General features: G+C 47.6%; 1 protein-coding gene and 1 long non-coding RNA gene across 12 annotated transcripts in view; one reads left to right on the top strand and one right to left on the bottom strand.

Moving 5' to 3' along the window:
* MAB21L3 (mab-21 like 3) overlaps nucleotides 1-23,959 on the bottom strand; it is a 46,849-nt gene extending 22,890 nt beyond the window's left edge. For 4 of the 11 annotated variants that reach the window (XR_014144108.1, XR_014144110.1, XR_014144109.1 and 1 more), the window contains exons 1-5: nucleotides 15,334-17,202; nucleotides 9,385-9,525; nucleotides 6,284-6,575; nucleotides 3,091-3,269; nucleotides 2,394-2,588 (exon numbers count right to left, since the gene is read on the bottom strand). Coding sequence is in view for 8 of the 11 variants with exons in the window: in XM_081815744.1 (XP_081671870.1) it covers nucleotides 2,394-2,588; nucleotides 3,091-3,269; nucleotides 6,284-6,575; nucleotides 9,385-9,525; nucleotides 15,334-15,495 (969 nt within the window). In the remaining 3 variants the exon portion in view is untranslated. Of the gene's footprint in view, nucleotides 1-2,393; nucleotides 2,589-3,090; nucleotides 3,270-6,283; nucleotides 6,576-9,384; nucleotides 9,526-15,333; nucleotides 17,203-18,496; nucleotides 18,740-19,307 lie in introns of those variants that run through there. The other 7 variants (XM_081815746.1, XM_081815747.1, XM_081815751.1 and 4 more) reach the window with 7 other exon arrangements.
* The window catches only part of LOC115943959 (uncharacterized), a 1,191,882-nt gene that overhangs the window by 374,638 nt on the left and 792,255 nt on the right, over nucleotides 1-24,989 (top strand). The gene's annotated exons all lie outside the window — the stretch shown is intronic.

The following is a 24,989-nucleotide window of genomic DNA, read 5'->3' as shown; positions in this document are numbered from 1 at the left end:
CCCTAAGCAAACCCGAAGTGGTTAGGCCTCTTATAATCAAGCCCCTGTGTCTTTGAGTGGGTTTTAGGAATAAATAAGCCAATGAAGGATGAGCTCTTGTTCACACGGAGTTGCTTTGTGGGGAGAGCCACTTTGGGGACGAGGTGAGAACCTCATCAGACCATGTCAGACTGAAGGTGGGGTGATGATGACTGGCACATCCTTCCTAAGGCTGTTTTGCAACCCAGCTCTTCTACTTTCCCCAGACTGAAGGCTTGGCAAGGATCCCGCCCACTCAAGCCATCATCCGGGATGGTGTCACATTGTCACTAGCCACGTCCATCACTGTGTCTAAAGGTGAGGGCATCTTGGACCAAGGATGGAACACTAGAACAGGCAGCTAGTAGTGCTTCTGTCTGTCCTGTCCTTCTCAACAAATAACCCCCCTTTTCAAATGCCCGTTCTTGAGAATGCATAATTCTGTGCCCTGTTGGGGAGTTAGGGAGAACCGAAACAAAGCACATTTAAGGAGTTGCCCTAAAATCCTCTAGTGATTGAGAAGCCACTGGACTAAAAGTAAATCCTTGGGTGTAATGCAGTTTTGACAGCAGTCAAGGGTTGGGAGGCCCAGGGTGGCCCTATTCAATCTTGTCTAAAATATTCATGTCACTTAATATGTTTCCATCTGTCTTAATTGTGAGGCAGTAAAGTCAATGGTTAAGATCATGAGGTCCAATATGAGATACAATGGAGTTTGCTTCTCAGCTCTGACTCCTCCTAGTGTGGCTTATAGAAAGGCAAGCAAGAAAGAAGCCAAACCCGCAGAATGAGCTAGCCTATCCTCAGGAAGCACATGCCTTCGAGAACCGGTGGGTATTTTTAGGGGAATGTGCGTGGGCACATGTTGAGAATGTTGAAACTCCAGAGAAAGGCCCCAGTGTGTGCAAATGAGATATTAACAGATTCTTGGGCAGGTCAAGGAGGACAGGTTATTAGGAAAGAGAAGAAAGCCAAGCAAAGACTACTGCCTTCATGGGGGAAAAGTTGAATATGATGTGAAGGCATTCATTCATTTGCTCAATAATTATATATTGAGCAACTACTATGTACACAGCACCGGGAGAGATACTAAGGATGCAATAGTAGGTGCCCTTGGATAGCTTACATTGGAGCTAGAAGAGTTATCCAGGGCCAGAAGATGGCGGACCCCTGAACGAGAGGGGACACAAGCGGGAAGGCACCGCACAGACAGGCGGCCTGTGCTCACCTGTGCAAAGGTCAGGGAGAAGGGACGAAGCTCCCGGATAGACCCCAGCTAGGCTTGGGCTGTGCTGTCTCTAAGTCGGCCACCTCCTGACCTCAGAGCAACACACAGCTGTGTTCCGGGAACGTCCCATTCACCATGTGCAGTTGGGAATTTGCAAAAGAGGAGTTGAGGGTGTGATGGAAGGCTCCCTCCCCAGGGGGACCCCCTGATGTCCCAGCCCAGGTCAGGGTCTGCTGCTCTGGGCCCGTCCTTCCTGGTGCTCCCCATGCTGTGTGACTCCACGTGCACCTGGGGGACCACCTGACTGCCGATCTCCCCCGCTGAACCATCAGCTCCAAGGTAGCAGGAACCACTTCTGTGTTTGCTCACCTTGGACCTCCAGGGGTAGCGCTCACAGCCGGTGTCTGGCCCACGGTAACCTCAATAAACATTTGCTGAGCAAGTGAGTAAAGGCACTCATGAATGTGTGTTGTTGGGTTTGGGACAAGGGGAGGCAGGTGCTGCAGAGTGAGGGGAAATCCCTGCCTGAGCATTTGGAACCCACGAGTTCAGGTCCGCAACCATGCTCACGTGGCAAGCCCCTTTTCCTGGTGGCCCCCCCTCCCCGACCCCCACCCCCGAGGGGCAGTGGCTGTACCTGGCTAGACTGGGGACCCAGGGAGTCCTAGCACCAGGGGAAACATGAATTCCCCTGAGGTTCGAGCCATCCGCAAGGTTTCCCCAGACTGTAGGCTTCTCAGGGGCGCAGGCCACACGGTGTAATTGGTGCTGAACCTCAGCGCGGTTTCCGGCACAGAGTGGGCACTCACGTTGGTGTGGTGAGTGAAATAAGTGGAGGGGAGAGACGGAGAGAGAAGAGGAAACAACCAAAAGAAAGGAGCGGAAAGAGGGCAAGTGGGGCAGGGAAGGGAGGAGGCGGAGGCCGTTCAGCCTGGGCAGGGCTGTCCTGGGCACACATACAGCCCGGCTGTCGGGATCTCACTGGTGAGCAGGCAGTAACATATGGGATGGCCCATAGGGACACTAGGGACACTAGGGCCCCCTCTCGAATCGGTCGCATACACACACACCCGGTGTGAGTGGCTCTGGCCGGGCCCCGCGGGGCACGCAGAGAGGACCCACGCCAAGGCGGGGCGCGCCCGCTCACCTGCAGATGGTGGGACGTGATGACCGGCCTCTTTCCCGGACACCAGACGTCCTCCTTCATCTGCCTCAGGGCCTGGAGACACCTGCCGCGGCAGCCCCCGTCCTCGTCCAGTTGCTCCAACAGCACCTGCTCGGCCTGCAGGAAGCTCAGCTGCCAGTGATACTGCGAACGGGCCAGCAAGGCAAACCCAAATGACTGGGAAAAGAGAAAAACACCAGGAAAATGAGGAGGAGGCTGCTTGCCAGAGTAGAAAGCCAGCACTGAAGCCATCCGCTACGCTGGTTTGGGGGGGGGGGGGTGCGGACCTACCACCAGGCAGGCAGAACCTCCCACGTGGGGACGCGGGGGGGGGGGCTCAGGGCAAACCCCCTTCCTTGTGCACAGGGAACGGGAGAGACGGTGTCCACTTTCCCACAGGCACTGGTTCTCCAAGCTGAGCCTGCACCTGGAGAGCTTCACACACAGACTGCCGGGCCCTGCCCATGGGCTCTCATGGTCCCGAGCAGGGCCCGGGAATCCTTATTGCTAACAGGCTCTCAGGGGCCGCGGCAGACTGTGGGGCCCCCACCTGGAGCACCGCTGATCGAGTGAAACCTCATTTTTCCCTTCCCAAGCTGGCTGACAGTCAGCGATGCCGGGGGTGGGTAAGCTGTGAGCGCCTCTGCTCTGGCGAGCTGGGCCCCCGGCTCCCCGATACCTTGATGCACTCCGCTCTCTGTCGGGAAGGCCAGCGCCGCAGACAGGGAGGCCACCGAGCTTTCTCAGACCAGGCAGTAGGGATCTCCACTGCGGGGACCAGCTCTAGCTCCACCTGCCACGTGGCTGTTTCCACGGCAACCCAAACTGCAGAGTGGTGTGTCAGCATGCTGACCTTACCTGGTGGGAAATGACAAAGGGGCAGTGAGAAGAGAAAGCCTGGCTCAGGCGAACATTCAAAGGAGGAATTGGGGAACAGTGGCGGCGAGCAGCTCCTTGCGCCTGGTGGGGCAACTGCCACAGGTCGGTAGCACCCCAAGGGTGGGGTGTTCGTGGCAAAACTAGACAATTAGCTGAGTAACTATTGATAGAAACGTTGCTAGAAAATCTCATGGTGGGTGAGTGTTGCTTTTTCCTTTCTCCGCCCGCCCCCTCCCCGCCCCCAGGCTTTTACGGCACCTTTTCTTTGAAAGTAATAAATTCTTTTCAGAAGCCTCAACTGAAGAAAAGAGACACAGAAGACAAAGATGGAGTATTTGCTAGTAAAAATGAAATCCAACCATTCTTCTACGCCCCCTCCATTCTGCCCAGATGTCCTGACCTTGTTGAGGACGGCGTCCTCCCCTGACTCATTCACCTGCCTCTGGTGGAGTTCAGCTTAACCCGTCCCTTACCTGACTCCCAGTCTCTTGGATGGCATTGTTCCCACCATCCATTAAGCTAGTCTAGCCTCAGACGTATTTGTCATCCCAAGCCCTTGTAATTATAAAATACTTCAAAAGTGTGTCATAGCCATTGGCGGGAAGTGTCGAATGAGTGGGAAAAAGCCCCCACTGCCTCTCCCAACCAGGCAACGAGAGAGAGAGAAAACAAATGCATCTGGGAGCATCTTTCAGCTCCTGTACTAGAATTCCTTGCTAATCTGTTCCCCCTTCTTTCAAAAGATACACAGTCGTTTTTTGTTTGTTTGTTTGCCTTCATTACAGATAAGGATGAGCGGTCTTGAATCGGGATCGATTATTTTTCTCTTGTTTGTTCAGAGAAGAAAATGGAAGCTCACTCATTAATCCTGTTAAGCTGTTCAAAAGAAAAACATTCCTCTCCTTGGCCGGGGTGTGATAAAGAGCTTATAGTCTGCATCTCATCAGAGCTGCCCAGACAGGAACATGATGACGTCTGGCACCCTGGCGTTATTTACTGAAAGCATCTCACCAACCTGGCCCGTTTGCCAGCTCTCATTTGCACTTTCACTATTACCAGTGTTTCAAAGTGAAGAAGTCAGCACATGCTGGAACCAGCCTGCCCCACCCACACCCCGCCTCTGCCCTGGCTCTGCTCACTTGGTGTGTGACCTTCCGCATGTTGTTAGTTCAGCCCTCTCTAAACCTCAGTGCTCTCATCCATAAAACAGGCAGAAAAATAACTCCGACTCTCCAGGGTTGCTATGCGCAGGACATTTTCCACAAAAGCATCCTATACGTGGTAAGAATCTATTAAACGTGGGCTAATTCCATTATGGAAACTTTCAGAACAGTTCCGTCCAGACAGGTAAAAGCACATTCAAATCTTTTCCTTTCTACACATGTGTGGGATCGCGTCCTGTTCAGCACTTTGGTTTTTCCCTTCATTTTCCAACACAAGGATTTTTCACAACTCCGTGTGTACACACACGTACCCCATTCTTAAAGGCAAACGTAGTACAATTTATTTCACAATTTCCCTTTGTTACTGACATTATTTCTAGTTATTTACTATTAGAGCCTATGGCCGTGGACGTCCTCGTGCATATTTTGTTTTCGTCTGCAGGAATATAGTTCTAGAACTAGAATTCTTGAATTGTCAAGTTAAGCACATTATAAAAATAAAAACATACTAATCGCCCTTTAAGAAGTAGGCACCAATTTACACTTCCAAGAACAATGTATGAAAAGGCCTTTTGTACCACACTCACCCTTACCCTGAGCATGATCATACTTTTTCATCTCCGTCAATCTATTAGGTATTTTAATGCACATTGCTTGAAATACGTTAGATGGAACATTTTTTCCCACTTTTTTTTTTTAAGATTTTATTTATTTATTTGAGAGACAGAGAGAGAGCATGAGTCAGGGATAGAGGCAGAGGGAGAGGGAGAAGCAGACTCCCCGCTGAGCAGGAAACCCGATGCGGGGCTCGATCCCAGGACCCTGGGATCACAACCTGAGCGGAAGGCAGACGCTTAACCAACTGAGCCACCCAGGTGCCCCTTTTCCCCACTTTTTTACTATTACCTGTTTATATTCTTTTTCTGTGAGTCTTTTTTTTTTGGTCATTATTTCTGTTGGTCTACTTGTATGTTTTCTTACTGGTTTACAAATACTCTTTTACAGTTAAGGAAATCCGCCACTTTTTCCCAGTGTGAAATACACTTTTTTATTCTGTGGGAACAAAATGTGTGTGTGAGCGAATGTACACACATGCCACATGGTAGCGTACAATTTAAGATTTGAGGACTGTCAAACTTAATCAGTTCTTTATGGCCTCCCATTTTTGTGTTTTGGCACAAGTCAGTGGTTTCCAAATGTGGCATCTCAATACACTGGGGGACGGCAGTCAGTTGGAGGGTGTTACAGAAATGTGCTAGTAACAAAGACCTGTGGTTTGCAAGTATTTTGCTTTTTAAAAAGTGTACCTAAGTTTTTAAATTAACGTCCAGGAAAGGGCACACAACCCAAAGCCCATCATGTCTCTGCCGGAGCAGTAATCCACGGAAATCCAAGCGGGTGCTGTACGAATTCCACTCTTCGGTGTCAAAGCAGAAAAAAGAGCTAATTCATACTGTGAGGAGTGAACAGATGTAAGGAGCACATGGTTAATGTCTCAATCTAGGGGCACGAGCTTCAGGTAACACCTACGTAGAGGTTTTTTGTTTGTTTGTTCACGATTTTATTTATTTATTTGAGAGAGAGAGAGAAAGACAGTATGAGTGTGAGGGGCAGAGCAAGATGGAGAGAGAGAGAATCCCAAGCAGACTCCATGCTGAGCAGGGAGCCCGATGCGGGGCTCGATCCCGGGACCCCAGAACCACGACCCGAGCTGAAACCAAGAGTCAGACGCTCAACGGACTGGGCCACCCAGGCACCCCGAGCAGAGGTTTTATAAAGCAACAGGCAAATGCCAGAAATTGCCCTCTGTCCTTTTCTTGGTCCGCTCACCTGAGAGATGACAGGTTCCAACTGCATTTTCTACCAGCTTCCGGAACACCTGGAGGACCTTGGCGGGCACAATGTCTCCCTCAATGTTCACGTCTGCCTCATGCCACTGCCACAGGCTCTTCATAAACTGCTCCACCTCCAGCCACTGCTGCAGGCCCTCCGGGTCCCGCAAGGGGCAGGACAGCCTGGCCCCCTGTAGGGTATAGCATCGCCAGCGTCGCTCCCTCGCCTCCCTGTACCCGGCCAGGCCCCTCACCGGGACGGTGACCAGGAACTGGCTGGGGGACAAAACCTGGGGTCGAGAACGGAGACGGCAGTGTGAGTTCACGGACTTGAGAGGAAACCGCAATCCCCGGGGCGCCGACCTGTCGGGCCGGGGAGCTCAGTGACCACTCAAGCCTCAGCAATGCGCCCAGATGGACAGAGGGCTGCACCTGCCCGCTGCAGGCGGGTTCCGTCTTTGTTCGGCCGCACTCACCACTGTAGTGGTCGGGCAGGTGAGTTCATTCACTGAGCCCTGGGTGTAAGAATCTGCAAGAAGACTGAACCTGACCTGGAACTCGAGGGGGCACCGAAGCAGGGAGAAGAGAAGGCAGGGGAAGGAAATAGTATACAGTGAGTTCTGCACATACTAAGCACTGCAAGTCTCAGGCATTAGACTGGGTGATGTTCCCAGTTACACGAAGAGGTGGGCTTCATTAACGTTTCCCAGATGAGGAACCTAAAGCTCAGAGGGGCTCTGAGATCTCCCTGGGGACACACAGCCAGTAAGTGGGAGAGCTTAAGCCGTCTGATGGCTTGTTCAGGGGTTGCTTTCTATGCTGGGCTGGCTCTCAGTCAGGGAGGAATGACCTGGATCAGGTGAAAGGCCTGGTATGCGAAGAGACAGGAGGAGGAGAAAGGATTCTGCAAAATGTCTCCCTTTCTTTTTGCCGGTACTGATGGTCCATGGCCAGTATTAATGACTGGTCCTTACAAAATTGCAGGTGAAATGAAAGGCAGTTGCTGAGACCACGTGAGCTGTTGAGATGATTCTACGTTTAATAAAACTTAGAATAAAGCAAATGATCAGAACCTACCTACTCTGTTTCTATAAGTACCAGTTAGGCAGAGGTCAGGATGAAAGTGGTCAGGTCAACGGTCCAAAGGATAGAACAGATTGGCCAGCACTGCAGTATCCCCAGAAGGAGCTTGACCTCTGGCCACATCACGTGGCAGCCAACTCCACACCACACCTTTTCCCATCAGTCATCAGTTGTGCACTGGAAGATCCACCTCCTTTTCATGGAAATTTCTGACCATGGCATCTGGTTAACCTTTGCTCAGGTCTCTGTCACTGGCCAATTCAGGGGTGAACACCAAACTCTGCCTCATTCTCAGAGAACAACAGTGGGACACTTTAGATAATGGATCCACATGACTTCTGGTGCCCATAGAAAGGTGGTGGGATTAAAAAAGGGAACAAATTTAAACTCCGGCACTCAAAATCAATACCTTCTTTGAACCCACTTGCGTGTGAATTCGAGAGCACAACTATTATGTTAATAGTCACATAAAAGGTGCTTAGTTAATACTTGCTGGATTTGATCCAAGATAAAATAAAAGCAATTTTTATACACCCCACTCCAACTATTTTCAAAACTTAATACGCAGGACAGGATGTATATAAATGCAAGATATATTTTAACCTATGAATTCTAAGTGAGACCACAGAAGGAAATTTCTTTGGATATAATTCTAGGAAAAGTGGTGTTGTGTGTGGCTAAGTCGGTTAAGTGTCTGCCTTCAGCTCAGATCATGATCCCAGAGTCCTGGGATCAAGCCCTGCATCAGGTTCCCTGCTCAGCGGGAAGTTTGCTTCTCCCTCTGTCTCTGCAAATCCCCCTGTTCGTGCTCTCTCTCTCTCTCTCTCTCAAATAAGTAAATAAATAAATAAAACCTTTTTTTTAAAAAAAAGTGGTATTGTGTTTCTACTCCTAGTCACTGGTCTCTATTGGCCTAATGCAGGTTAGAAGGGCGATAGAAGTGGGCAAACGATGTTGTGGTATGTGGGGATCGAATCTACTTTTAGAATTTTCATCCTGGGGTGAATTTCCCAAAATCTGTCCTCTGTCCCCAGATGTACAGGTCCCAGATTCTTGTGGATGGTCCTTGTGCCCAACAACCTTGGAATGTTCTGGACCAGCAAGGGTCTTCAGTCCAGGCACTTATTTCTTTTACTTATTCATCAATTCCCTGAAGCTGAGCGTCTGCATGGGCCACACACCATGCTGGGTGCTAGCAATGAAGCGATCAATAAACATGATCTTTACAATCAAGGAGCTTGTAGTCTTGTGTGAGAGATAGGGCACGGATACATATATATCTAATACAAGTGAAAGCGGTTCTTAGGTGCCATAAGAAAAATCGAGATAAAGGAGCATGGGGACTCAGAAGGGCTCAGAGCCCCACTCGCCTCATCTCTGAAAGGCAACGAGCCATGTCTGTTCCTCAGGGTTGTCTGCAGGTGTGAGGGAGGCCGTTTCTGTGAGGATGGCTCAGCTCACACAACGCTGGTGCAGGAAGGCTGGCTGTCGTGCATGAGCCCTGGTGGCTTAGAGTCCTGTCTGCAGCGGGGACAGGGGTGGCGAGGCTGCCCCTGCACTTTCTAAGGGCCACCTCTTCCGCATCTTCCTTCCCGCACCTGCAGCCCATAGACTCTCGCTTCCAACCCTTTTCTCGCCAATGCCCTCCCTGAGCTCCTGTCCCCAGTCCCCAGTCTATTAAGCAGCTGCTGCATACATGAATGCGTGCTCAACTAAACTTCAGTTGTTACAGCACAGCGTGCTTGGAGTCCGAAGCCCCGGGCTCAGTTCTGGCTGTTGTGCCAAACAGGACGTGATCAGGACATGTGGCTTCTCGAAGCCTCCGTTCTATCATCCATAAAGTAGGACCGTGGGGGCTCACATGACACAGCACCTCTGGAGTGAGGGTGTAAGTGGTAAATACTAAGAGGACCTGTGGAACATGAAGGGTTATTGGTACCCTCAGTCGGGTGATGCCTGGGGCACACTGAGACCCACCCACCCACACACCTTACAGAACAGGTGAGCCCTGCTTACCTTAATGTTCCCATTGTACGTGTCAGAGTAAGGGACGGCCTGGAATCGAATGTCTTGGTGGCTGATTTCTGTGGTCAGCTGGTGGACGACCCTCTGCACGTCCTCCACAATCTGGGAGATCTGCTGGCGCCTCACGCTCACCTGGGTGAGAAGGGATCAGCAGAGGCGGTCATTCCCAGGGCGGGGCCCAGGCACCGGCAGAGGGACATGATGAGACAGGCCCGGTGGTAGGGGACCACAGGAGCTCCGTCAAACAAGCTGGCCCTCCCAAGAACCCCAGGGCAGGCACATGCACCTAGGGGTGACGGCACTCGCTGGTGGTGCAGCCTTCTCTGAAATACAAGCATTCACTCCGCATTAATCCAGCTCCTGTGTGCGGTGGGCGCTGGGGCACAACAGCGAACGAGAGAAGAGCGAACAAGATAGACGTGTCCCCATATGTAGAGGATAGAGGTACATGTGTGTATATGCACACGCATATACACGTATATATGCACACACACGTATGTGTGTGTATGATCCAACATCAGGTATGATAAATCCCATGATGACAAATAAAACAGGATAAGGGACTAGAGAGTAAAGGGGCTGCTATTTTAGATCGGGTGACCAGGGAAGGCTTCATCTAAGTGAGCCCTGACAACAGCAGGGGAGAGCAAATTCCGAGGCCCCCTAAAGCAGGAGCATGCCTGGCAAGGCAAGGGGGCCCCTGTGCTTGGACCCAGGAAAAGGGAAAGGAGGGTGACGGGAGATGAATTTGGAAAGGCTGGCGTGGCCAGCCCATCCCACGGGGCTTTGCGTGCCGTGGTGAGACTCTGAAATGGGGTGAGAATGGTTGCGGTCCAGGTTGGTGGAGATGAAGCCGTTCAACGCGTGTAATCATGCCGCAGACAGTTTCCTGTCTTCTGTCGTCCATAAATGATGGCTCTCTGGGCCCCAGGACTCACCCTCCTTTTGCTACTAGACCCGTAAGAAAAGGCACGTGTTTATGTTCCCTCAGAATCCGCACTGCAAGTTCCCCAGAACCGGAATTACTGTGAGAGAGTTGAGCACCAACGTTATATACGAAGCTTCACAGATACTCAAGGTTTAGGGAACTAGGTGTTTGTGGGGAACACGCAGGAACTTTTAGTAAACTCCAGGAGAGTTCGGAAGATCCAAATGAAGAAGAAATGGGAAGAGTCTGTGTTTCCTGAAATGGAGGGGCTCTGTTCTGTTGCTCAGGCTGGTGCCACGACAAGGGTCCCCCCTGGGGAGGCTGCTGAACCTGGCCGGGAACTGACTGGAAGCAATATTTGATATACCTAAATGCAGTGTCCACTGTGAATCTTTATGTTCCCTCTGTTTTGTATAATGGCTCTGTCTATGTATTCTCTAGTCATTGAAGACACCCATAAATTAGTCAAGAAAACTGTCCAAGTCAAAGAGATTTCTAGCTGTTTTTCTAAACTAACTCATCAGCTAGTCCAGTCACCCGGGACTTCATACCTCCCACCAACAAACCCGACAGAGGTCACAAATGTGCATATGCACACATACTGTATGTCACATGTATAAAGTGTCATATAAAAGTTAGCTCATTGATAAACATTTATTTAGCACCTCTGGGTGCCAGGCACTCTGTGACATGCTGGGGCCCAGCCATGAGTAACACAGACATCACCATGGTTTATAGTAGGTGGGAAGATAGGCGTGAGTACTGAATATAAGCATGGGGGCCATGACAGGGAAGTGGAGGGTGCCCCTGGGTTCAACGGAGCAGGTGGCCTAGTCTGAAGCCTGAGACCTATTTTAAAGGTCCCTATTCCCACACAGGGGAATGTCTTTGAAAAACTAATACCCTCCAGATGCCTAGGAATAACAAGAAACATAAGACGAGGCTCCTGATCTCAAGGAAGGAAATACATGATACACACGAAATAGTCTTTTCAAAATCCATGTGTCTTGTCTGACCTTAGATATGATGATCATGTCTACATAGGCTTTTAATGCCATCTTCTTGCCACCAGCTACCCACCCACCGCTCTCATATGTCCACCCACTACATTCATCACGGGAGGGCACCTTTCTTGAGCATTTGTAAGCTACTGAGATTCTGCATCTTCCAGTGTCCAAGTGGAAGAGAAAAGGTGGTCACGGAGGGGGCAGATCATTTGCCATGCCAAAAATAAAGGAGAATGCATTTAGTAGCCCATGATGAAGGGTCCCTGCAGGGTAGGACCTCTATGTGCTGTGATTCAACTCCATTAGATCAATTTTGTTGAACACTTTATGCCAGGTGCTATGTGTACGTGTTTGTTGTCAAGAGGTTTACAGATGACACAACAGAGCAAGACAAATAGACTGGAAAATAAAGTCACAGCAATCTAGTGCTGTGTAGAGGTCTGTCCGGGATGCTATGGGTACACGGAAAAGGGAAATATCATCTAGTCTGGAGGCTGGGGTCTCTTCCTGGAGGCATAGTGTAGGGGAGTTGTATCTTGAAAGATTAGTAGGAGTTAGCTAGAAAGAGAAGGGTGTGAGGGTTGTTCAAGAAAGAGCAAATGGCAGGTATCTAGCATGAGGAGCACAGGGGGTTGCAATGGTTCCCCTATATTGCTGGAGAAGAGACTGCCTTGGAGGAGGACGGCGAAATGGGAGAATAAGCAGCAAGAGGTCTTGAAAATCAAGGAAGAAGAATTTCAAGAACAAAGTCAACATTAAGTGGCTGAAATGAGATAGGGCCCCAAAAATGTCCACAGTGCTTGACAACTAGAACAGGATCGATGTGTTCAGGGAAGGGGTGGGCATTTAAGCCAGAATGCAGTGGGTAAAGAGTAAGTGAGTGGGAGGTGAGCAAGCGAACACAGAGGTAAGCAACTCCTCCAGGAAGTCTGGCCAGGGAAGGGGAAAAAAAAACAGGGTTTTTTCAAAATGACACACAGGTTTGAACACATTTAAATGCTGAGAGAAAGGAGCCAGTGGGGAAGGAAGAGGCAGCAGGGAGCTAAACCACTGACTCAGGGTTTCCCAGCCAGAGTGTCATGCAAATCCAGAAACCTGGTGAGCAATTCACGTTGGCACATCAGAAGGAAAGAAAGAAAGGTGCAAGCACAGATAAAAAGGTAGGAGTGCAGGAATAGGAGAGATTTCCTGTCTAAGGGCTGTTTTCTTTACAGAGCAGGAGACAAGGCAATGTGCTATGAGTGAGGTGGGGAGGGGACCATAGGGGACTTCGGGGTGACAGACTTTGGAAATCACATCTCTGAGGAATGGAGGCTGTTCAGGCACCACATGCGGACTGCCAGGCATTCCCAAGATTCAGTTGTGGGGGGTCCACGGAGCTGTGGCATATCGGTGGGCTCAGCTGTAAGATGGTCTCCACACCTCGGCCCTCCAAAGGTAACAATGGAGGTGCTAAGGCGAGGGCTTGCTGGGCGGAGAAGGCTAAGGCAACAAGGGAAGGTTTCTGTGGTGGGCCATGTTTTCCAGCTGGGGGAAGAAAATGGACAAAACCATTTAGTAGATTAGGGAACACTGGACAATGTCAGGGACCAGAAGTCTGATCAGGAATAGCAGGAGAGGGGCACCTGTGTGGCTCGGTCAGTTAGGCGGGCTGCCTTCAGCTCAGGTCATGATCCTGGGGTCCTGGGATCGAGCCCCGCATCGGGCTCCCTGCTCAGTGGGGAATCTGCTTCTCCCTCTGCCCTCTGCCTGCCACTCCCCCTGCTTGTACTCTCTTTCTCACTATCTCTCTGTCAAATAAATAAATAAATAAATAAAATCATTAAAAAAAAAAAAAAGAATAGCGGGAGAAAGTCATACAAGGCTAACTAGACAGAACACCGCAGTCAGAGTGGTTGGGAAATACTCTTCTCAAATAGCTAATTTCTTAGACTGTGTTGAGGACTAAGGCTCAGCCACAAATCCTCCAAGTCCACTGATGTGAGTTCACAGAACTCAAATGTCAGTAACATAGTGGTAATTCTATACATGCATGTACATTTTGTTTCCTGAGTTGATAAACTAATGAAAGATTCATCACCATATTGACACTGTCAATTTTTTTTTTGAGAGAGAGAGCAAGCAGGAGGGGCAGAGGGAGAGGGAGAGAGAGAGAATCTGAAGCAGGCTTCACACTCAGAGCAGAGCTGGACAGGGGGCTCAATCTCAGGACCCTGAGATCATGACCTGAGCCAAAGTCAAGAGTTGGATGCTCACCCATCTGAGCCACCCAGGCGCCCCGACACTGTCAAATAAATTTTAACTGATAAAAGCTTGAGAGAAGAAGTATGTGTGTGCGTGTATGATGAGTAGTCTACTGGATAAAAGTTCTCCACTGTGAATCTCTTCTACAAATTCTGCCCTCCCTGGATGATGGAATTTCCTTACTGGGCAGAGCTCCCAGGTCACACACTCCCTGGAAGACACCTGTAATCTCTCACTCATTATACATCTTTATGACTTGTTCTGATTTCTGAAAGTAGAAATCAGAATAAGGGAATACTTTTCTGGGCCTAGAGCCATAAATTCTGGTTTTGATTTCCTTCATCCATTACTGCCGCTGCTATTTTGACTCGGGGTCTTAGAATTGGAAGAGACCTCAGAAATCAACTTGCCTGGTGTCACCCTACAGGAGGCCAGAGCGATGGGTGGTTCTCCTAATGTCACACTGGCAGTTGGCAGTAGGGCTGGCCCTATGACCGGGATCCCTCACTGCTCTTTCCGTCCCTCTGTTCCGTACCCTCGAGTAGACGCTCCAGAAATAATACCTACCTCGATCCTCTTCCTGAACCTAACCATGCCCTCCACTTGCACTGAAGTCAAGGCGCATGAAGTAACAGATCCAAAGTCTCCATTAATCTGGGCGTCACGGACTGTTCTGGCACCCACAGGCACCCCAGGGCAACACAGCAGGCGCCTGAGCGCGAGTCAGGTGGAAGCCTCTTCCCTGCAGGTGGTGATGGGCCGAGTCGCTGGCCACACTTCCTGCGGTCAGTTCTTCCCTCTACATCTCTATGGACCACGTGCTCTTCAGCAGCCCCAGAAGGGACTTACGCTGAAGGTTTCCCAGGCTCCGTCCCACAGACCACTCGTCACTCCCTTGGTGTCAATCAGCACCCAGAAACCCCAGCAGGAGATCACAGCCTAGCAAGGTGGTGCAGGAAGATTCCATTTCAGGGTGTGGAAAAGCAGGGAATGGGGCCCGAGGCGGCTCTGTAGGGAGTGATCTTGGGGGAAGAAGGAGGTGCCACCACACGCAGAGACCCGTCGCGTGCCCGAGCCCAGAAGCCCTTTCGTGTGGGTCCAACTTCAGGAAGATACCAGGTGCAGCCTTGAGGCGGCCTGTCACCAGACCCATTCCACGGCGCAGCTTGGGAACACACGTAAGGGGGAAAGAAGGTCACTTCCGAAGAAGGAATCAAGGCACATTCAGTCCAAACGTGACCTCAGTGCGCGTGTGAGTTTCACTCGCCTCCTCCGAGGATTAGGTCAGTGAACATAGGTGTGCTTTTCTTTTTAAAAGCCTACCTCTGTGGATGGGACAAAGCACGAGCAGAAAGGAATTGGGTGAAATTAGCCAGACCCACAATGCTAGACCAGGGTTATGTCTTCTCATCCTCCCTTCCATCCCACTGACCCCGGAAAGTTACACCCCGTTTGTTAGCGAGCCAATTCAGGAACTCTAATGAAGCAGAGTTTTTGCAAAGACAGTCATCAGAGGCCCCCTTGAAGGGTGCCATGTAGTTTCTGTGGGCCTCCCTCCAGGGCACGTGTACCTGTCGCCACACACGTACACTTCCCCATCCCAGGCCACCTTCCTCCTCCCCAGCCACAGCGTCTGGCCCACTGTTGCCCCACACATCATCTGCTACTATTAATAGCTCGAGTTCAGAACAATTTACTGTTTCAAATATAAATCAGTGAGAATTCAAGGTTATTGCCTATCATAACACCATTCTGACTCACTTGCATTCCGACGTGCTTTCTTGAGACAGGTAGAGGGGCGGCGCTCAGTCGCATGCCAGGAATGTCACACAGGCCTGGCCCCCAAGAGCATGTGGCCCGTGTGGCTGTCACCCACGGTGAGTGCCCCTGGGGATAAAAGGCTGAGAACTTCCTGCCAGACATTTTAATTCTGGAATTGCATTAAATCCAATAATCGGATCTTTAAAAAAAAACACAGGACAAGCACCATCTCTGTCTTCCAGGATTAATGATCTAAACGGATGGAGACGTTAAGGTGCTACCTACAGATGAGATAGGCGGCCTTCCACCATCATATCCCCATCTTCTCAGACCCATTCTTCCCTGAGCCAGATGCTGGGGCCCCCCAGACTCCGTACAGCTGCGCAAAAATCACAGCAACAGTGGCACCACGGAGCTGGGACGGGAGGCCCTCCTGTGTGCAGGACCCTCTCTGAGAGCTAGCCCCCTTGAGCTGCCCAACAATCCTGGAAGGTGGATGCTGCGATCATCACCATTTTACAGAGGAGGAAACTCAAGTTCAGAGTGCGTAAGGAATTTGCTCTGGGTCCCGCCGGAGTCAGTAAGCCCCAGAACGGGGATCCATGCTGGGCACCTGGCAGCCCACGTTCGTGACCACTGTACTGCTCGGCCTCCCCAGGGACAAGGCTGCGGCCACGACACCCACACTGACTGCTTGAAGGGGGTTCCCTCCGCCAGGAAGGCCTCTCCAGTACTCCTCCGCTTGTTAAAACCCCATGCGTGCTCTCAGGCTGAGTCTCCACTCCTCTTGCTGGACCACACCTCCCCCCTGAGAGCCAACACTCCTCAGTTCTCCTCCAGCACCCTGTGGAAATCGCCGGTGCAGCCCTGCGGACTGCCATGTGTTATTTCCCTGTCTGCACAAGGAACATTCTCCTTTCACCCTTGGAGTTATGTGCAAAATCTGCAGGAGGGAGAGGGCCATCCTTAAAGACACCCCAAACACATTTTCCCCCTCAGTTCACAGGCCACATCCTGGACCTGGGTTTTGGGCACAGTGTTTTGCACACAGCAGGTGCTCAGTGTGTGTTTGTGGAGATACAGAGGGGTTTAGCAGAGCAAATACGGCTTTGGAGTAAAACAGAATTTTCTTACCGACACCTCGCACTTTCACTATGTAGCTGTGTGACTTTGGTCGAGTTATTGGAGGTACTGTGCACACGCCACACGGTTGCTGATAGATTCCATGAGATCCTGCCTGGGCCTCAATCTGCCAGCACCTTTTACACCATTCTTGTATTATCTTCAGTGACTCCTAAAGATATTCTGACCACATCTGGGAACGTCAAAGGGAATGAAGATACCCGAGACGCTCTCATCCCCTACAGAAACTTGTAAAGAATAAAACGAGATGATATTTAAGTTGCCACCCAAGATAATAATAGGAAAGGTGCCAAGAGTCAATACACAACTGATTGCCAAACAAATATTGTCAGTAATAATTACGACAGGAGTTCAGAGGGAAGCCAAAACATTCTGGGTTAGGGTGTCAAGGAAATCTTTCGTGATAAGGTAGGCTCTGAGCTGAATTTGAAGGATGAGTATGAGCCAGAGAAATGGAAATGGAGAGGAGAGAGGATGTGTCCCCTGGCAGAGGAGAGAGGATCAGCTCAGGCCTTAGGCTTTCTCAGGACATAGTATTTGTGGGGCATGCCCGGCAGACTCACCACCTACAGGGACAGAGGGTGGACGCACACGAGAGGAAGGGCTGAGGGGGGCGCAGGAGTGCCGCAGCCCCCAGAGAACCCGTGAGCACATGCTCTGTTGAACAGACACTCAGCCCCAATCCACGGTTGCCAGGCAAGAAACGGGACCTGTGGTTGCCAGATATCCTGATGTTTTCCTTTTTCCACAGAAGAGGGAAATCTGGATTTCTATGCAAAATCCCACTATTATGAAATGTTTGTAACAAATTTGAAAAAATTTAAAAATACTCTGCAGGCCAAAGAAAACCTGTGCACAGGCTGGATTCAATGTAGAGAGCACTGTTTAGAATTTCTGCTATTGGAGAGCAGGGAAACAGCATGGAAAGATAAAGTATTACTTGCCAGGCTAAAAGAAATTTGGACTTTTTTTTCTTTCAGAAAACACAGGACCATGGGAAAATGCCAGCCAGCACCCCTTCCATTTATAATAGCCCCCAAAAGGGGAAATAATGGGAAATCACTTTGTTGGCTATAATTTTTTTTTAAGATTTTATTTATTTATTTGACAGAGAGAGAGACAGCGAGAGAGGGAACACAAGCAGGGAGAGTGGAGAGGGAGAAGCAGGCTTCCCGCCGAGCAGGGAGCCCGATGCGGGGCTCGATCCCAGGATCCCAGGATCCCAGGATCATGACCTGAGCTGAAGGCAGACGCTTAACGACTGAGCCACCCAGGCGCCCCTGCTGGCTGTAATTTTTATCATCTTTAAGTTTCCCCTATTTATCTAAGTGGTTTGCCTACAAAATCAGCTTATCACTGTGATAATGAACTCTGCTTTGTTTACTTGTGAAGGCATGTCCCTAATCTTAGACAAGTCCCTAATCTTACTTTAAATGTTCTGGTTTTACGGGTGGCTCTGTGCCTTAATAGCTTCATCAGTAAATGGAAAGGCTGAATTAAGTTAGATAATATGTAAGGTCCCTTCCAGTTCTAACACTCTAAGAGTCTATGACTCTCTAAAGAAGAAATTCAATGAACTCTTAATGGATTTATACTAAATATGTGATATATATTTTTAAATCTAGCAGTTTTATAGTTTCTAAAGGGCATTCTTAATTTCATTTACTCTTTTTCAATGACCCTATTATCACCCCCATTTGACAGAGAAGAAAGCTGAGGCTCAGGCAGGTTCCGTGCCTCCCTCATAACCATACCCAGTACCAATGGCAGAGATGGAGTTCCAACCCACGTTCTAACTTTCTGTTCCACAGTCTGTACCCAAAGGGCCTCTGGCACTAGAATCTCAGAGAGAGGACTGAAATAAGGTTAAGTCCCTAAACACTCTTATGGGTGATGGTCTTGGGTTCCCGAGGAGCCTTTCATGTATCTTTGGAAGCAGCCTGACATCCCTTCTGAATCCAGGTTGGTGGGGCAGGAGGGATGGGGTGGGAGTGTGGGAGAGACCCGTACCTGTCCTTACCTTAGTCATAAGGCAGTCTTCCAAGTCTCCTGCAGTCAGGGATTTCATGGCTTGTTGGTCAGTCCTCAATGGAGCAGCAATGTCTTGGTTTGTCCCTCAGTGGAGGATACTTGCAGGTTGGCTTCCCAAGAATGTTAGTCTTGGTGCTAAATTTCTTTGAGAATGTGTACATGGACCAGAGACTGGCCTTCTCAGTTCTTCCCTCCAGCTCTCATTTCCAAATTGGGAGCATCTGTCTGTCATCTTTTGGGAATTTAAAAAAAAAAAAAAAAAGGAATTTAAAAAGGAGAGTTGATGAAATTGAAACTGAATTTGAGTCCAACTTAATTTGACTCGATTTAGCTCTATTGACGGGTGCTTTGACCAAAGGCAATTTTCCCAAGTTGTATTTCCCACTCAGATACTTAAATCTCAAGATAGAAATGCTCTGTAGTTGGCTTCTTCCCCGCCTTTTTATGCTCTTGTCCCAACACTAGATGCACCCTGCAGCCCAGTATCTTATATCTCCTTGTTCTTATCCTGTTGACAGTAAATATTCCTTGCCCTCCAATCCAGAAAATCCCACAGACTGATTTACCTTCTTTACAATAAACAAATAGGGAACTGCCAAACAACCAGCCAGGCACCCACCATTATGCCTACAAACAAGTGATCTGGTCTCATCAATCAGATCAGGGCACAAATAATTTGCATGTGGAAAAGCACACACACACACACACGCACACACACACACAAAGGTACAAACAGAGAGAGGCATGCACACATGGACAGGCACCCCCAGGAATAGCAGGAGAGGGATCCTTCTGCTCACCTGCTGACCTTTAAATAGAATCTTCCTCTTCCCACTTGAAAGCTGGCAGTAAAAATAAAGTCAGTGTAAACAGGGCCCTTGAGAGTAAAGGAAACACTCTTGTCTGGTTTTGCCAGCAAAACCATGTTGGAAAACAGCTCAGGCAGTAAGTTCCCAGTCTGGTTGGCTGGGGCTAGTTTTATTACAGAAAAAAAAAAAAAAAAAATTCACAATGGCCTGATCTCCCTGAAGCTGGTAAACATCGGAGACAGCTATCAGATGATCTAAAGAAATTACAGCGCTTCTGGGAGCCCAGCTCACTTCTGAGCAATGCTCTGAACAAATGTCTTTCCAAACCCACCTCTGAGAGCTCAGCAGCCATGCTGGGTGCCTGGGCTACTCCGCTTTTGGTAGCCACTGTATTTGCGTAACTCCACGCTCTGCCCCGTCTGAAAGCTGCATCTGAGCCACACCAGAGCAACCTGCTCCGCCCACCTCATTAATCCAGCCTTCACACCAGCTTCTATAGATCCCTCCTGTTAAATATTGTAGTCAATTGAAATATTCTATGTAAAGATTGCAAAGCTACCCTTCCTCAAAACTGCCTTGATTTTCCATTTTCTTCTATTTGTAATTCAAAGTCTCCTTCGTTTGCTATCAGATGCTCCCGAATATTTCAGAATCTTCTCTTGGCTTACCACTGGTCAGTCATTCCGAACTTGGTTTTTCACAAACAGAACATGAGCCTGCCTCTTGGAATTTCCTACAATTCAGAATCCCCTCTCTGCCTCATTTTCAACTTCACCAAAGTCCTCCCGGTTTCTCCCATGAGCTCTCGTTTTTTTGTCCTTACTTCTACTGCACTGTAATCATTAACTTGGGATTCCTGGTCTTCTGGTGGGGCCTTTCCTACAGTTCTCAGCTTCCCCCAGAAGCCGTCATCAGATGCACAAACTTGCATCATTCTGTGCCTGGGGCTGCCCTTCCTCCATTGCCCCAGCACAGCCGCTGATCAGAATGTTGCAACTGGAATTCTTCTCTCACTAGGGCTTAGTGATGCTTCCCAGATGTGAACAGGGAGAACGACCAGCAGGCCAGCTGTAGAGCCTGGGAGAAGGAAGAAATCTATGCTCAGGGTGGCTTACTACATTCTAATTTTACCTGGTTGCCATACCTGGCAAACAGAAGGTTATATAAACCCAACCAGTTCCTGACTCCCTGATAGAGTTCCTCATGGGCAAAGGTTCCAATATATAGGGCGGTTCCACAGTGCAGGCCCTCTGACAGATTGGCAAAGAAGACCTTTCTTTGTAGATACAGATCTCTGGCTAAGTGGCTTTTGGATTAGCAAATATTTATTGAGCAACAGTCTGCCTAAGGCACTATGTTGGGCCACAGAGAGGGATTCAAAGTTAACTCAGATTCTCCTCCTTTCTGGGGAAATAAATATCCTCATTTCTCATGACTCATGCCAAATGCCAGTATGAACATGTAAACCAGCTTTGGCTCAATTTCTATTGTGAGGACCAAGAAGTTATTTTTTAAAGTTAGTTTAGCAAGGTATTCAAAATCCTAAACCAACAATATGAAAGTCCTAGGAAGATAATGTCACCCCTGATTCACCAACAGAGGTGTTTCCTATTGACTTACCTAATGGCTGCAATTTTCCTTCCCAGGAGAAGGGTTGGCTTGACCCAAATCAATCTTAAATACACAAATATGTTAAAGTTCACCAAGATCACAAACCCTGACATATTTTTCAAAAATTTCCTTTAGTTCTAGGGTGACTCAAAGCTGACAGCTCCAAGGACCAGAGACAATTGTCCATGCTGTGAGGAAGTCCCCAGCAGTGAAGAAGGCAGTGACCCTGTCTGTTCAGTATCCCCACTGTAGTCCAGTACCTAACACATAATTGACCCTCAGTAGTGATGAAAATTTGACTGCATTACACATGAAAGTGACATTCTCATATATAGGATATTTGGAGATGCATCAGATCACTTTATAAATTATAAGTTTAATGTCATACATGCACCTGTGATCTTTTAAATGACTATCATCTTTTATAGAGAGGCCTATTATAAAAGAACTTAGCATAGTACCTGGCACATGATAGGATCTCAATAAATATTTGTTATCATATTCCATTTTCCTCCCTGGGGAGGGGAACCCTCCTTTTAATGTATGTGAGTAACTGTCCTGGTCTTATCTCTGGGGTAAGATCTTTCATTGGGTTGGTCTTCAGAGTCCCATCAAAAAGCTAGTCTCCTTTCCTGTCATACCAGAAATGGCAACCGAGATAGTTTGAGCTTGATCTTTATCTAGGTTCAGAGGTAGAAGGTCCCAAACTCAAACACCTACATGGGTTGGGCAGATAATAAAATAAATCAGGATAGAGTAGAACAATGGAAAGGGGTGGGGCCAATGGTGGACTCAAGAATATATTCCCTATCTAGGGAGGATATTCTAGGGTGCGTGTGTGTGTGTGTGTGTGTGTGTGTGTGTGTGTTGAAATAATACTGTACAATCAAATACTGGACAATAAAAAACCTACCTCTGCACTCTATACTCCTGTAATACCAATATCATTGCAGTCCTCTGAAAAATCATTGACATCTTCTCTGGAATTTACATAGACAATGCTCTCTGCTTGGGTACTCTCCCCTATCTCCTTCCCCCTTCACTAGGCTAACTCATATACAGACCTTCTCTAATTCTCAAGGCTGAATAAGGGACTCTATGTAGTGCTCCTAGACCACTTGTATCTATCACCTGTTGTACTATGTGCTCCTCGAAGGCAAAGTACTTGACACAGAGTAGGTACTCAATAAATATCTGCAGAATGAATGAATGAATGAATGAATAAACAAATGAATATATGAGGGTGGCCCCTTTTCTCATTCTTCAGTCTAATCTCATCCTACCTAGAGGCATAAGATAAAGTGAGAAAAGTAAAAGGTAAATAATGAATAGATGCTCATTCATTCACTTTGGGAGCACCATCATGAATAGTAGAAAGGGAATCAGATAATGTTCCTTTTAAAAAAAAAAAAAAAAGATTTTATTTATATCCGAGAGAGACAGAGACAGAGCACAAACACGGGGAGCGGCAGGCTGAGGGAGAAGAAGGCTCTGCACTGAGCAAGGAGCCCGATGCTGGACTTGATCCCAGGACCCTGGGATCATGACCTGAGCCAAAGGCAAACACTTAACTGACTGAGCCACCCAGGCATCCCCAGATAATGTCTGTTTTAAAAGCTGACTTCAACTCAGAAAGAGCAGAGAAACAGGATAAGATATGTTTGCATGTGAAAGAAGCCACTATTCATAGCCTAAAACTGTCAGGACTGCTGAAAAACTGGCCAATAATTAGAAGATGCCATGTGGATCTTGGAATCCAAACACCCATGTGTCTTTGTAAAAGTAATGGCTCCATCTGGCCATGTCAATAAACAGTACATTATTTCTTAGCTGCAATTATTATCCTAATACACCCAGAAAGAGGAGAAGTCCTCCAACATCAGCCTGAAGGGAGAAAACATGTGTTTACTTAACACCAATGACTCTGCCACTGCTATCACCTGTGATCAAAAGAAATAATGAAAAATAATTAGTGCTATCAACCCCAGCTTTCTATGCAGCAAAGAAAACCTATTTTAGTTACAAAATAGTATATATCAAATGATCCCAGTTTGGGCTAGGGGAAAGGAAAGGAGACTATCTAGAAATGTTTCCATCTCTCTGTGTGTCCACCCATCTATATTTCTGTGCACTGGAATGTCATTCTGGATTTTCCTCATGCAAAGGGCGCATGCTGAAAGGTAACCCAGAAACTTCTTTTTAACAGAGACCAGTTGTTGATGTAATAAAACTCCTGCTATGGCTTAGATGAAATTTATTTTCAAATTAAGTCATAAGAGATGTTTCCATTTTTGTATCTCCCTGCATGGGAAGCAGAGTTAGTTGTATTTTCATCTGAAACTTTTCCTTAAGTCAGGGTACAGCTTCTTCCCTCTGCACTGAGTTATGTGAGCCTGGCATATTTTTCAGTTGACACCACGAAGAACACACTGAGAGTGAGGAAAGTGTTTAGGGAAGAAGACATTTGGTTTTATTAACTGGTTACACCATGAAGTTACCTGGTAACTTTATTGATCTATTCAGCTCAGTTTCCATCAGGTCTGAGCTAGGAGGGGGCAGGACATAGGTGATAGAGAGGATCAATTGCTGCTAGTTCTCGGGCCCACAAGAGACTGCTTTCTCCCCCATCCACCCTCTATTGCTCATGACACATGACAAATATTTCTGGGGTTTATTTATTACTATTTTTTAGTTAAAAGAGAGCCAGATAGAAGATACAGACACAGAGATCAATGGAACAAAATAGAAACTCCAGAAACAGACTTACACAAATACAGCCATTTGATCTTTGACAAAGCATAAACACAGTTTGGTGGAGGAAAGATATTCTTTTCAACTAATGGGTATTGGAACAATAAGTCATCCATAAGGAAAGAAAGAAACCTTAATATAAAGCTCACACCTTACATAAAGATTAACTCAAAATAGATCATAGGTCTAACTGAAAAACATAAAACAATAAAGGTTTTAAAAGAAACACAGGATAAATCCTTGTGACTGGGGTTAGGCAGCGAGGTCTTAAAGATAAAACCAAACAGAAGATTCATAAAAAAAAAACTGAACTGATAAACTGGACTTCATCAAACTTAAAAATTTTGTTCTTCCAATGATACTGTTATGAGTATGAAGAGACAAGCTATGGACTAGGAGAATATATCTGAAAACTACATACTCCATAATAGACTTGTATCCAGAATATACAAAGAACTCTCAAACTCAACAGCAAGAAACAAATAACACAATTAAAATATGGGAAAATAACTGTAATAGACACTTCACCAAAGAGGATATAAGAATGGCAAATAAGCACATAGAAAGATAATCAAAATCATTAACCATTAGAAGAATGCATATTAAAAACATGATAAGATACCATTACTTACATACTTATTTGAATGGCTAAAATACTGACAATACCAAGTGCTGACAAGTACTTGGGGCAACTAGAACACTATACACTTCTGCTGGGAATGTGAAATGGTACAGCTACTCTGGAAAATGACATGGTGATTTCTCATAAAGTTAAATATAAATTTGACCCCCAACAATCCCACTGCGAGGTTTATAGCCTAAGGAAATGAAACTTGGTTTATATAAAAACCTGTACGTGAACACCTGCAGCAGCTTTATTTGTGATAGTCCAAAGCTGGACATCCCCCCAAAACTATTCAACAGGTGAATGGGTAAATAAACTGTGAAACTTGCACACCAGACTACTATGCAACAGCAAAAAGCAACAAACTGCTGATAAACACAACATGGGTGAATCTTAAATACACCACGCTGAGCAAAAGAACCAAGGTTACATACCATGATTCCATTTATTTGGCATTCTGAAAAATTCTCGAAAAAGATCAAGCCATAATTGTGGAGAACAGATCAGTGGTTGCCAGGGTGTTTGGGGTGAGGTGAGGATGTGACTACAGGCAGATAGCTGGGGGAACTTTTGGGTTGGTGGAAATGTTCTGTGTCCCAGTTTTGGCAGGGTTTTCTTGAATCTAAATATGTGTCAAAATCCATAGAACTTTTCATTAAAAAAGTGTTACCGGGGCACCTGGGTGG

The sequence above is a fragment of the Leptonychotes weddellii genome, chromosome 4, assembly GCF_054177405.1.
Source record: "Leptonychotes weddellii isolate Sample4059 chromosome 4, ASM5417740v2, whole genome shotgun sequence".
Lineage (NCBI taxonomy): Eukaryota > Metazoa > Chordata > Mammalia > Carnivora > Phocidae > Leptonychotes > Leptonychotes weddellii.
This window is presented reverse-complemented; position numbering and strand designations above follow the sequence as displayed.